The 14,515-nt window shown below is 49.3% G+C and overlaps 1 protein-coding gene across 2 annotated transcripts in view; it reads right to left on the minus strand.

Annotated features, from left to right (window-relative positions):
- The window catches only part of urb1 (URB1 ribosome biogenesis homolog), a 65,369-nt gene that overhangs the window by 31,626 nt on the left and 19,228 nt on the right, over positions 1-14,515 (minus strand). For both annotated transcript variants that reach the window (XM_031795490.1, XM_031795489.1), the window contains exons 19-25: positions 11,886-12,085; positions 11,466-11,684; positions 9,347-9,724; positions 7,802-8,678; positions 6,054-6,264; positions 348-534; positions 1-12 (exon numbers count right to left, since the gene is read on the minus strand). The exon at positions 1-12 is cut by the window's left edge and continues 47 nt beyond it. In XM_031795490.1, coding sequence (XP_031651350.1) covers positions 1-12; positions 348-534; positions 6,054-6,264; positions 7,802-8,678; positions 9,347-9,724; positions 11,466-11,684; positions 11,886-12,085 — 2,084 coding nt within the window. The remainder of the gene's footprint in view (positions 13-347; positions 535-6,053; positions 6,265-7,801; positions 8,679-9,346; positions 9,725-11,465; positions 11,685-11,885; positions 12,086-14,515) is intronic.

Raw genomic sequence — 14,515 nt, forward strand, 5'->3', positions numbered from 1 at the left:
TTCTGGAAAAGTCTGAGGGGGGGAGGGGGGGGGGGGGATGTAAAAAGTTTGTTTCTGAGTTACCAATGTAGTCCCGCGTGGCTCAGTTGGTAGAGCATGGCACTTGTAACGCGAAAGGTTGTGGGTTCGATTCCCACAAGGGGACCAGTACGAAAAACACATGTACTCACTACTGTAAGTCGCTCTGGATAAATGACTCAAATGTCAATGTACTACAAAACCAACGTAATTTAAGTTGACATATCAACTGAAAACATCTCATGATCTCTGGTCAACAGTAGCGCATTTATATCAGGAAGAGAGAGTCATTTGGGATGCGGACAACAGGTGATAGACTGTGGACCCACCAGCAGTACAGTCAGTCTATTCAGTATGCTGTCCTCCTGTGTGAGTGGTGCCGTGTTCTGGTCTCTGTTGTGACCGTAGGAAGAGCTCAGCCACCGGAGGGCAGCAGAGAGCACCGAAGTCCTCCACAACTCTAGCTCCTCGGGACAGACAGACAGCACAGCACTGATGGGGTCCACCAGCTGCCATCTGAAGGGAGGGACAGAGAGAAAAGAAATACACCTTGTTGATACATGGTCCCCTGTAACCTTAGTAGATGTGTGTTTAACTGAAATAGGCTGACTTCCTAATAAATGGCACCGGAGGGGATGACCAACCGGCTCTGCTTCGAGGTGTGTTGCCTGCAGCCGCAGCACCTGGAGACACTGGCAGACCAGACGGAGACATTCCTACCGCTGGTCAACAGTTACCTGCAGACTGCAGCCAGAGAGGACCTCGCCAGGCCTAAAGAAGGTAGGTGGTTGTGGTCTCGTCTGCTGTGTCAAACTCATTGTTACTGTATTTATGTTAGACTGGTAGCTGTCAGGGGGGGGTCTGTCGGGTCTGTCAATGGGGGTCTTTCAGGGGGGGGCTATACAACCATGCTATATTTGTTTTTTCCCCCGTCTATAACTTATTTTATACATAAATGTTGCTGCTACCGTGTCTCTTATGACCAAAATGAGCTTCTCATCTCAAACAAAGATTACATTTTCAACCTCTCCCTGACCGAGTCTGTAATAAATACATGTTTCTAACAGACCATCATAGTCCCTGAGCCCAAGGAAGCGAAGGTAACCTGCTTAAATGACTACCGCCTTGTAGCACACTCACGTCGGTGGCCATGAAGAGCTTTGAAAGGCTGGTCATGGCTCACAACACCATAATCCCGGAAACCGAAGACCCACTTCAATTTGCATACCGCCCCAACAGATCCACAGATGACGCAATCTCAAACTGCCCTTTCCCACCTGGACAAAAGGAACACCTATGTGAGAATGCTGTTCATTGACTACAGCTCAGCGTTCAACACCATAGTGCCCTCAAAGCTCATCACTAAGCTAAGGACTCTGGGACTAAAACACTCTCTATGCAACTGGATCCTGGACTTCATGACAGGTCGCCCCCAGGTGGTGAGGGTAGGCAGCAACACATCTGCCACGCTGATCCGAGGGATGGTGCCCCTCAGGGGTGGGTGCTCAGTCCCCTCCTGTACTCCCTGTTCACCCATGGCTGCGTGGCCAAACACGACTCCAACACCATCATTAAGTTTGCTGACGACACAACAGTGGTAGGCCTGAGCACCGACAACGATGAGACAGCCTATAGGGAGGAGGTCAGAGACCTGGCAGTGTGGTGCCAGGACAACAACCTCTCCCTCAACGTGATCAAGACAAATTAGCTGATCATGAACTACAGGAAAAGGTGGGCCTGAAAAGGCCCCCATTAAAATCAACAGGGCTGTAAGTGGAGCGGGTCGAGAGTTTCAAGTTCCTGGTGTCCTCATCACCAACAAACTAGAATGGTTCAAACACACCAAGACAGTCGTGAAGAGGGCACGAGAACACCTATTCCCCCCCAGGAGACCGAAAAGATTTGGCATGGATCCCAGATCCTCAAAATGTTAAACAGATGCACCATCGAGAGCATCCTGACCGGTTGCATCCCCACCTGGTATGGCAACTGCTCGGCATCTGACCACAAGGCGCAACATAGGGTAGTGCGAACGGCCCAGTACATCACTGGGGCCAAGCTTCCTGTCATCCAGGACCTAAATACCAGGCGGTGTTAGAGGAAGGCCCAAAAAAATTGTCAAAGACTCTAGCCACCCTAGTCATAGATTGTTCTCTCTGCTATCGCACGGCAAGCGGTACCGGAATGCCAAGTCTAGGTCCAAAAGGCTCCTTAACAGCTTCTACCCCCCAAGCCATCAGACTCCTGAACAGCTTCTACCCCCCAAGCCATAAGACTCCTGAACAGCTAATCAAATGGCCTCCCGGACTATTTACATTGGCCCCCTTTGTTTTTACACTGCTGCTACTCACTGTTTATTATCTATGTATAGTCACTTCCCCCTTACCTACTGTACAAATTACCTCAACTAACCTGTACCCCAGCACATTGTACTGGTACCCCGGTACCCCCTGTATATAGTCTCCACATTGACTCTGTACCGGTACCCCCCTGTATATAGCCTCCACATTGACTCTGTACCGGTACCCCCTGTATATAGCCTCCACATTGACTCTGTACCGGTACCCCCTGTATATAGCCTCCACATTGACTCTGTACCGGTACCACCCCTGTATATAGCCTCCACATTGACTCTGTACCGGTACTGCTGCTACTCACTGTTTATTATCTATGTATAGTCACTTCACCCCTCCCTATATGAACATATTACCTAAATTACCTGGACTAACCTGTACCCTGTATATGGTCTCATTACTAACCTGTACCCCTGTATATAGTCTCATTACTAACCTGTACCCCCTGTATATAGTCTCATTACTAACCTGTACCCCTGTATATAGCCTCATTACTAACCTGTACCCCCTGTATATAGTCTCATTACTAACAAGGAAGCCCTGTATATAGTCTCATTATTAACCTGTACCCCCTGTATATAGTCTCATTACTAACCTGTACCCCTGTATATAGTCTCATTACTAACCTGTACCCCTGTATATAGTCTCATTACTAACCTGTACCCCCTGTATGTAGTCTCATTACTAACCTCCACATTGACTCTGTACCGGTACCCCCTGTATATAGTCTCATTACTAACCTGTACCGCTGCACATTGACTCGGTACCGGTACTCCCTGTATATAGTCTCATTACTAACCTGTACCCCTGCACACTGACTCTGTACCGGTACCCCCTGTATATAGTCTCATTACTAACCTGTACCCCCTGTATATAGTCTCATTACTAACCTGTACCCCCTGTATATAGTCTCATTACTAACCTGTACCCCTGTATATAGTCTCATTACTAACCTGTACCCCCTGTATATAGTCTCATTACTAACCTGTACCCCTGTATATAGCCTCATTACTAACCTGTACCCCTGTATATAGTCTCATTACTAACCTGTACCCCTGTATATAGTCTCATTACTAACCTGTACCCCCTGTATGTAGTCTCATTACTAACCTCCACATTGACTCTGTACCGGTACCCCCTGTATATAGTCTCATTACTAACCTGTACCGCTGCACATTGACTCGGTACCGGTACCCCCCTGTATATAGTCTCATTACTAACCTGTACCCCTGCACACTGACTCTGTACCGGTACCCCCTGTATATAGTCTCATTACTAACCTGTACCCCTGTATATAGTCTCACTACTAACCTGTACCCCCTGTATATAGTCTCATTACTAACCTGTACCCCCTGTATATAGTCTCATTACTAACCTGTACCCCCTGTATATAGTCTCATTACTAACCTGTACCCCTGTATATAGTCTCATTACTAACCTGTACCCCTGTATATGGTCTCATTACTAACCTGTACCCCTGTATATAGTCTCATTACTAACCTGTACCCCCTGTATATAGTCTCATTACTAACCTGTACCCCTGTATATAGTCTCATTACTAACCTGTACCCCCTGTATATAGTCTCATTACTAACCTGTACCCCTGTATATAGTCTCATTACTAACCTGTACCCCCTGTATATAGTCTCATTACTAACCTGTACCCCCTGTATATAGTCTCATTACTAACCTGTACCCCTGTATATAGTCTCATTATTAACCTGTACCCCTGTATATAGTCTCATTACTAACCTGTACCCCCGTATATAGCCTCATTACTAACCGTACCCCTGTATATAGTCCTCATTACTAACCTGTACCCCCTGTATATAGTCTCATTACTAACCTGTACCCCCTGTATATAGTCTCATTATTAACCTGTACCCCTTGTATATAGTCTCATTACTAACCTGTACCCCCTGTATATAGTCTCATTATTAACCTGTACCCCCTGTATATAGTCTCATTACTAACCTGTACCCCCGTATATAGCCTCATTACTAACCTGTACCCCTGTATATAGCCTCATTACTAACCTGTACCCCTGTATATAGTCTCATTACTAACCTGTACCCCTGTATATAGTCTCATTACTAACCTGTACCCCGTATATAGCCTCATTACTAACCTGTACCCCTGTATATAGTCTCATTACTAACCTGTACCCCTGTATATAGTCTCATTACTAACCTGTACCCCTGTATATAGTCTCATTACTAACCTGTACCCCCTGTATATAGTCTCATTACTAACCTGTACCCCTGTATATTATATAGTCTCATTACTAACCTGTACCCCCTGTATATAGTCTCATTACTAACCTGTACCCCCTGTATATAGTCTCATTACTAACCTGTACCCCCTGTATATAGTCTCATTACTAACCTGTACCCCCTGTATATAGTCTCATTACTAACCTGTACCCCCTGTATATAGTCTCATTACTAACCTGTACCCCCTGTATATAGTCTCATTACTAACCTGTACCCCCTGTATATAGTCTCATTACTAACCTGTACCCCCTGTATATAGTCCTCATTACTAACCTGTACCCCTGTATATAGTCTCATTACTAACCTGTACCCCCTGTATATAGTCTCATTACTAACCTGTACCCCTTGTATATAGTCTCATTACTAACCTGTACCCCCTGTATATAGTCTCATTATTAACCTGTACCCCCTGTATATAGTCTCATTATTAACCTGTACCCCCGTATATAGCCTCATTACTAACCTGTACCCCTGTATATAGTCTCATTACTAACCTGTACCCCTGTATATAGTCTCATTACTAACCTGTACCCCCTGTATATAGTCTCATTACTAACCTGTACCCCCTGTATATAGTCTCATTACTAACCTGTAACCCCTGTATATAGTCTCATTATTAACCTGTACCCCCTGTATATAGTCTCATTATTAACCTGTACCCCCGTATATAGCCTCATTACTAACCTGTACCCCCTGTATATAGTCTCATTATTAACCTGTACCCCCTGTATATAGTCTCATTATTAACCTGTACCCCCTGTATATAGTCTCATTATTAACCTGTACCCCCGTATATAGCCTCATTACTAACCTGTACCCCCTGTATATAGCCTCATTACTAACCTGTACCCCCTGTATATAGTCTCATTACTAACCTGTACCCCTGTATATAGTCTCATTACTAACCTGTACCCCTGTATATAGCCTCATTACTAACCTGTACCCCTGTATATAGTCTCATTATTAACCTGTACCCCCGTATATAGCCTCATTACTAACCTGTACCCCCTGTATATAGCCTCATTACTAACCTGTACCCCTGTATATAGTCTCATTACTAACCTGTACCCCTGTATATAGTCTCATTACTAACCTGTACCCCCGTATATAGCCTCATTACTAACCTGTACCCCCTGTATATAGTCTCATTACTAACCTGTACCCCTGTATATAGTCTCATTACTAACCTGTACCCCCGTATATAGTCTCATTACTAACCTGTACCCCCTGTATATAGCCTCGCTATTGTCATTTTATTGCTTCTCTTACATTTTTTACTTTGGTTAATTAGTAAATATTTTTGTATTGTTGGTTAAGGTCTTGTAAGTAAACATTTCAAAGTAAGGTCTACTACACCTGTTGAATTCGGCTGTGTTTTACTGAGGTAATACCTGTACAGACATATTACCTCTCAAAGCCGTCTAGTTTCTGCAGGGCAGCAGGCAGGGAGGCGATGAGCTCTCTGATGTCCTTGACCTTAGCTGTCAGTCTAACCAGACTAGACAGAGCCTCCACAACCTCCACAGGCCCCAGGGCCTCCCCTGTCTCCTGCCCCAGCACAGAGAGGCTCAGCCTGGGGAACAGGGCCTTCTTCAAGGCCTTCAGCACCGCTGTCTGAACTGTGGGACCACATGGACATGGTAAACAACATGGTGACTGTGATAGTTAAGAACCAAACATGCACTTTCACTTCTTAAGGCAAGCATTAAATGTCAAAGAGAGACTAATTAAGTGGAAGTTAGGATTCAGACCCCCACTGACAGACCCGTCAGACCCCCCCCTGACAGACCCCCCCTGACAGACCCCCCTGACAGACCCCCCCTGACAGACCCCCCACTGACAGACCCCCCCCTGACAGACCCCCCTGACAGACCCCCACTGACAGACCCCCCACTGACAGACCCCCCCTGACAGACCCGTCAGACCCCCACTGACAGACCCCCCCTGACAGACCCGTCAGACCCCCCCCTGACAGACCCCCCCTGACAGACCCCCCCCTGACAGACCCCCACTGACAGACCCCCACTGACAGACCCGTCAGACCCCCCCCCTGACAGACCCCCCTGACAGACCCGTCAGACCCCCACTGACAGACCCGTCAGACCCCCACTGACAGACCCCCCCTGACAGACCCGTCAGACCCCCCCCTGACAGACCCCCCCTGACAGACCCCCCCCTGACAGACCCCCCCTGACAGACCCCCCCCTGACAGACCCCCCCTGACAGACCCCCCCTGACAGACCCCCACTGACAGACCCCCCCTGACAGACCCCCCCTGACAGACCCCCCCTGACAGACCCCCCCTGACAGACCCCCACTGACAGACCCGTCAGACCCCCCCCTGACAGACCCCCCCTGACAGACCCCCCCCTGACAGACCCCCCCTGACAGACCCCCCCTGACAGACCCCCCCTGACAGACCCCCCCCTGACAGACCCCCACTGACAGACCCCCACTGACAGACCCGTCAGACCCCCCCCTGACAGACCCCCACTGACAGACCCCCCCTGACAGACCCCCACTGACAGACCCGTCAGACCCCCCCCTGACAGACCCCCACTGACAGACCCGTCAGACCCCCACTGACAGACCCCCACTGACAGACCCCCACTGACAGACCCCCACTGACAGACCCCCACTGACAGACCCCCCCTGACAGACCCCCCCCTGACAGACCCCCCCTGACAGACCCGACAGACCCCCCCCTGACAGACCCCCCCTGACAGACCCCCCCTGACAGACCCGACAGACCCCCCCCTGACAGACCCGACAGACCCCCCCCTGACAGACCCGACAGACCCCCCCTGACAGACACCCCACTGACAGACCCCCACTGACAGACCCCCCCTGACAGACCCCCCCTGACAGACCCCCCCCTGACAGACCCGACAGACCCCCCCCTTGACAGACCCGACAGACCCCCCCCTGACAGACCCGACAGACCCCCCCTGACAGACACCCCCCTGACAGACACCCCCCTGACAGACACCCCCCTGACAGACACCCCCCTGACAGACCCCCCCCTGACAGACACCCCTCTGACAGACACCCCCCTGACAGACACCCCCCTGACAGACACCCCCCTGACAGCTGCCAGTCTAACATAAATACAGTAACAATGAGTTTGACACAGCAGACGAGACCACAACCACCTACCTTCTTTAGGCCTGGCGAGGTCCTCTCTGGCTGCAGTCTGCAGGTAACTGTTGACCAGCGGTAGGAATGTCTCCACCTGGTCTGTCAGTGTCTCTAGGTGCTGCGGCTGCAGGCACCACACCTCGAAGCAGAGCCTGTGAGCAGAGCAGTTCTGCAGCAGAGCTACCCCGAGGGCCTGGGTGGCTGCAGTAAGAGGCCCCTGGAGACAGTGGAGCAGGATGTCAGTGTGGAGGAGTTTAGCGTTGCCTGGCTGGGTCCTCAGGGCCTGCAGGAGGAAGGTCTCCAGAGATGGGCTGGAGCAGGAGAGGAGCAGGGTGGCCAGGCCTTGGAGGTGGGCCTGGGAGAGGAGGAGGACAGGGGAGCCGGATGAAGAGGCGTCGGTGGAGGAGGTGGTCTCAGTGAGGACCTGTAGAGCCGTGCGTCCGTAGACACTGAGCTCTGCTGCTCTGGGGCTCTTCTCTCTGTCCTCCTCTCCCTCCCCCGGGGTGATGAGCGCCTCCTTGGGGAGGAGGAGAAGGGAAGAGACCAGCTCCTGGAGGAGAGAGGGTTCCATGTAGGCATGCAAGGCCATGAAGGCTCTCACAGGCCGGGACTCCTTGTCGGTCTCCCTCCTCTCCCCAGTCTCCCCCAGCTCTCTGAGCAGAGCCCTTGATACAGCCTCTAGGTAGGGGGAGAGGAGATGGAGGGAGTTCAGGGGTCGAAGGACGGAGGCAGAGGACTGTAATAGACCCAGGATGCAGTCAGACAGTTGAGCACACAGCAGCTTCAGCCTGACGGGGTTGAGGGAGGTAGGAGGGACAGAGGACAACTCCAGAGACAGGAACCACTGCTCGATACACGGGTGCTTCAGGATGGAACTCAGCACTGACAACACCACCTACACACACACACACACACACACACACACAGAGGTCAGGGAAAGGGATACAGTATATCACATCACCAGAACAAAAAGTCAACGAGAAATATCCCAAATCCACCAGGGATAAGTTATTGTGCTACAGTAAACAAGGAGGAACAAGGTTACAACTCTATTTGTCACGAAGACTCCCTGACGAAGGACACCGAGTCTTTGTCCTTTCTTTTGATATTGGTACGAAGACTCCCTGACGAAGGACACCGAGTCTTTGTCCTTTCTTTTTGATATTGGTACGAAGACTCCCTGACGAAGGACACCGAGTCTTTGTCCTTTCTTTTTGATATTGGTACGAAGACTCCCTGACGAAGGACACCGAGTCTTTGTCCTTTCTTTTTGATATTGGTACGAAGACTCCCTGACGAAGGACACCGAGTCTTTGTCCTTTCTTTTTGATATTGGTACGAAGACTCCCTGACGAAGGACACCGAGTCTTTGTCCTTTCTTTTGATATTGGTACGAAGACTCCCTGACGAAGGACACCGAGTCTTTGTCCTTTCTTTTTGATATTGGTACGAAGACTCCCTGACGAAGGACGCGGAGTCTTTGTTCTCTTTGGTCCCCCGTTGGAATTCTGACTACTATATATCTGGTATACTACCTCGGGTAAAAGGGCTACTGGGACCTACCAGGCTGTGGTCGTCCTCTGCTTCAGAAGACGGGTTGACCTCCAGGAAGAGCTCTGATCCATTCAGGAGGTCCACAGCTTTGGGTTCTGCTGCCTTGGCTGGATCTACTACAGTGGCGGTGTCCTGGTCCATAGCTATAGGCTCCGTCTCCGCCGCCACCTTGAGATCCACAGCCATGGTTTCTGCGGTCTCAGCTGACTTCTGATCAGCGACCATGGGCTCAGTCTCTCCTTCGACCATGGGCTCAGTCTCTCCTTCGACCATGGGCTCTGCCTCTTTTTCCTCAGTTGGTTCCTGGGTGCTCTGAAGCCTCAACATCAACCCCTGGAGAACTCCCATTAGGACATTGAGCTCCAGCAGCCCTGTGTCTATAGACAACTGTGGAGAGAGAGGAGACAACGTGTTAGGAGAGGTGGAGAGAGAGGAGACAGGAGACAACGTGTTAGGAGAGGTGGCGAGACAGGAGACAACGTGTTAGGAGAGGTGGCGAGACAGGAGACAACGTGTTAGGAGAGGTGGCGAGACAGGAGACAACGTGTTAGGAGAGGTGGAGAGACAGGAGACAACGTGTTAGGAGAGGTGGAGAGACAGGAGACAACGTGTTAGGAGAGGTGGAGAGACAGGAGACAACGTGTTAGGAGAGGTGGAGAGACAGGAGACAACGTGTTAGGAGAGGTGGAGAGACAGGAGACAACGTGTTAGGAGAGGTGGAGAGACAGGAGACAACGTGTTAGGAGAGGTGGAGAGACAGGAGACAACGTGTTAGGAGAGGTGGAGAGACAGGAGACAACGTGTTAGGAGAGGTGGAGAGACAGGAGACAACGTGTTAGGAGAGGTGGAGAGACAGGAGACAACGTGTTAGGAGAGGTGGAGAGACAGGAGACAACGTGTTAGGAGAGGTGGAGAGACAGGAGACAACGTGTTAGGAGAGGTGGAGAGACAGGAGACAACGTGTTAGGAGAGGTGGAGAGACAGGAGACAACGTGTTAGGAGAGGTGGAGAGACAGGAGACAACGTGTTAGGAGAGGTGGAGAGACAGGAGACAACGTGTTAGGAGAGGTGGAGAGACAGGAGACAACGTTGTTAGGAGAGGTGGAGAGACAGGAGACAACGTGTTAGGAGAGGTGGAGAGACAGGAGACAACGTGTTAGGAGAGGTGGAGAGACAGGAGACAACGTGTTAGGAGAGGTGGAGAGACAGGAGACAACGTGTTAGGAGAGGTGGAGAGACAGGAGACAACGTGTTAGGAGAGGTGGAGAGACAGGAGACAACGTGTTAGGAGAGGTGGAGAGACAGGAGACAACGTGTTAGGAGAGGTGGAGAGACAGGAGACAACGTGTTAGGAGAGGTGGAGAGACAGGAGACAACGTGTTAGGAGAGGTGGAGAGACAGGAGACAACGTGTTAGGAGAGGTGGAGAGACAGGAGACAACGTGTTAGGAGAGGTGGAGAGACAGGAGACAACGTGTTAGGAGAGGTGGAGAGACAGGAGACAACGTGTTAGGAGAGGTGGAGAGACAGGAGACAACGTGTTAGGAGAGGTGGAGAGACAGGAGACAACGTTAGGGAGACAACGTGTTAGGAGAGGTGGAGAGACAGGAGACAACGTGTTAGGAGAGGTGGAGAGACAGGAGACAACGTGTTAGGAGAGGTGGAGAGACAGGAGACAACGTGTTAGGAGAGGTGGAGAGACAGGAGACAGCGTGTTAGGAGAGTTGGAGAGACAGGAGACAGCGTGTTAGGAGAGTTGGAGAGACAGGAGACAGCGTGTTAGGAGAGTTGGAGAGACAGGAGACAGGAGACAACGTGTTAGGAGAGGTGGCGAGACAGGAGACAGGAGACAACGTGTTAGGAGAGGTGGAGAGACAGGAGACAACGTGTTAGGAGAGGTGGAGAGACAGGAGACAACATGTTAGGAGAGGTGGAGAGACAGGAGCCAACGTGTTAGGAGAGGTGGAGAGACAGGAGACAATGTGTTAGGAGAGGTGGAGAGACAGGAGACAGGAGACAACGTGTTAGGAGAGGTGGCGAGACAGGAGACAACGTGTTAGGAGCTAGTCATGGTAGATGCGGCTCGATAAAGCAGCGCTCATACAGGTTAGGTGAGTGTTTCTCCGTACCCTGCTGCAGTTGTCCACAGTGGTTTTGATGTACAGCAGGATCTGCTTGGCTGCAACAGGATACTCTGCCATCTCCATAGTGACCAGACTCTTCTCCAGTCTCCACCGGAAGGAGTCTTCTAGCAGGGCAGAGGCCCCCTGGGTGTAGGCAGTCTTCAGTAGACCAGTGAAGGTCACAGGACTAGGAGAGACATGGAAAGGGCTTTCACAGGACTGGAACTGTCGGACAGAGGAGAGACGATCGAACAGGAGGTTGGTTGTGGACACATAATAATATAATAATAATATAATCATATCATCGTTGTAATTAGCACCATTAAATAATAACAACACTTTACCAAAAACCTTATTATGAACACTTATGAACATGATAATAACAGTTATATCTGTACGATCGTGATGAGAAGCAGGTGTTCTGACCAGAGGTTCCCGGGCCTGTTGGGGCAGCCATGATGTGTAGTAGTGATGTAGGTGAATGATGGAGTGATGGGGAGGCCCAGGATCTTCAGAGGAGTTCAGCTCTTTGTCGTACTGTAGAAGAGCCAGGCTGAGGGGCAGAGGGTCTCTCTGACAGTGGAGCACGTCACACAGGACTGTTGCCATGTAGTCATATATTACACCTTAAATATACAACAAAACATTATACACCCTTCCCTAGGGTCAAATACACAACATTACACACCCTCCCTAGGGTCAAATACACAACATTACACACCCTCCCTAGGGTCAAATACACAACATTATACACCCTCCCCTAGGGTCAAATACACAACATTACACACCCTCCCCTAGGGTCAAATACACAACATTACACACCCTCCCCTAGGGTCAAATACACAACATTACACACCCTCCCCTAGGGTCAAATACACAACATTACACACCCTCCCTAGGGTCAAATACACAACATTATGTTATACACCCTCCCTCGGGTCAAATACACAACATTACACACCCTCCCCTAGGGTCAAATACACAACATTACACACCCTCCCTAGGGTCAAATACACAACATTACATTATACACAACATTATACACCCTCCCTCGGGTCAAATACACAACATTATACACCCTCCCTAGGGTCAAATACACAACATTATACACCCTCCCCTAGGGTCAAATACACAACATTATACACCCTCCCCAGGGTCAAATACACAACATTACACACCCTCCCTAGGGTCAAATACACAACATTACACACCCTCCCTAGGGTCAAATACACAACATTACACACCCTCCCTAGGGTCAAATACACAACATTATACACCCTCCCTCGGGTCAAATACACAACATTATACACCCTCCCTCGGGTCAAATACACAACATTATACACCCTCCCTAGGGTCAAATACACAACATTATACACCCTCCCCTAGGGTCAAATACACAACATTATACACCCTCCCCAGGGTCAAATACACAACATTACATACCCTCCCCTAGGGTCAAATACACAACATTACACACCCTCCCCTAGGGTCAAATACACAACATTATACACCCTCCCCTAGGGTCAAATACACAACATTATACACCCTCCCCTAGGGTCAAATACACAACATTACACACCCTCCCTAGGGTCAAATACACAACATTATGTTATACACCCTCCCTAGGGTCAAATACACAACATTATGTTATACACCCTCCCTAGGGTCAAATACACAACATTATGTTATACACCCTCCCTAGGGTCAAATACACAACATTATGTTATACACCCTCCCTAGGGTCAAATACACAACATTATGTTATACACCCTCCCTAGGGTCAAATACACAACATTACACACCCTCCCTAGGGTCAAATACACAACATTACACACCCTCCCTAGGGTCAAATACACAACATTACACACCCTCCCTAGGGTCAAATACACAACATTACACACCCTCCCTAGGGTCAAATACACAACATTACACACCCTCCCTAGGGTCAAATACACAACATTATACACCCTCCCCTAGGGTCAAATACACAACATTACACACCCTCCCCTAGGGTCAAATACACAACATTACACACCCTCCCTAGGGTCAAATACACAACATTACACACCCTCCCCTAGGGTCAAATACACAACATTACACACCCTCCCCTAGGGTCAAATACACAACATTACACACCCTCCCTCGGGTCAAATACACAACATTACACACCCTCCCTCGGGTCAAATACACAACATTACACACCCTCCCTAGGGTCAAATACACAACATTACACACCCTCCCTAGGGTCAAATACACAACATTACACACCCTCCCTAGGGTCAAATACACAACATTACACACCCTCCCTAGGGTCAAATACACAACATTACACACCCTCCCTAGGGTCAAATACACAACATTATGTTATACACCCTCCCTCGGGTCAAATACACAACATTATGTTATACACCCTCCCCTAGGGTCAAATACACAACATTACACACCCTCCCTAGGGTCAAATACACAACATTATGTTATACACCCTCCCTCGGGTCAAATACACAACATTATGTTATACACCCTCCCCTAGGGTCAAATACACAACATTACACACCCTCCCTAGGGTCAAATACACAACATTATGTTATACACCCTCCCTCGGGTCAAATACACAACATTATGTTATACACCCTCCCTCGGGTCAAATACACAACATTATGTTATACACCCTCCCTAGGGTCAAATACACAACATTATGTTATACACCCTCCCTCGGGTCAAATACACAACATTACACACCCTCCCTAGGGTCAAATACACAACATTATGTTATACACCCTCCCCTAGGGTCAAATACACAACATTACACACCCTCCCTAGGGTCAAATACACAACATTATGTTATACACCCTCCCTCGGGTCAAATACACAACATTATGTTATACACCCTCCCTCGGGTCAAATACACAACATTATACACCCTCCCTCGGGTCAAATACACAACATTATACACCCTCCCTCAGGTCAAATACACAACATTATACACCCTCCCTCAGGTCAAATACACAACATTACATTATACACCCTCCCTCGGGTCAAATACACAACATTATGTT

Source organism: Oncorhynchus kisutch, linkage group LG18 (genome assembly GCF_002021735.2).
Source record: "Oncorhynchus kisutch isolate 150728-3 linkage group LG18, Okis_V2, whole genome shotgun sequence".
Lineage (NCBI taxonomy): Eukaryota > Metazoa > Chordata > Actinopteri > Salmoniformes > Salmonidae > Oncorhynchus > Oncorhynchus kisutch.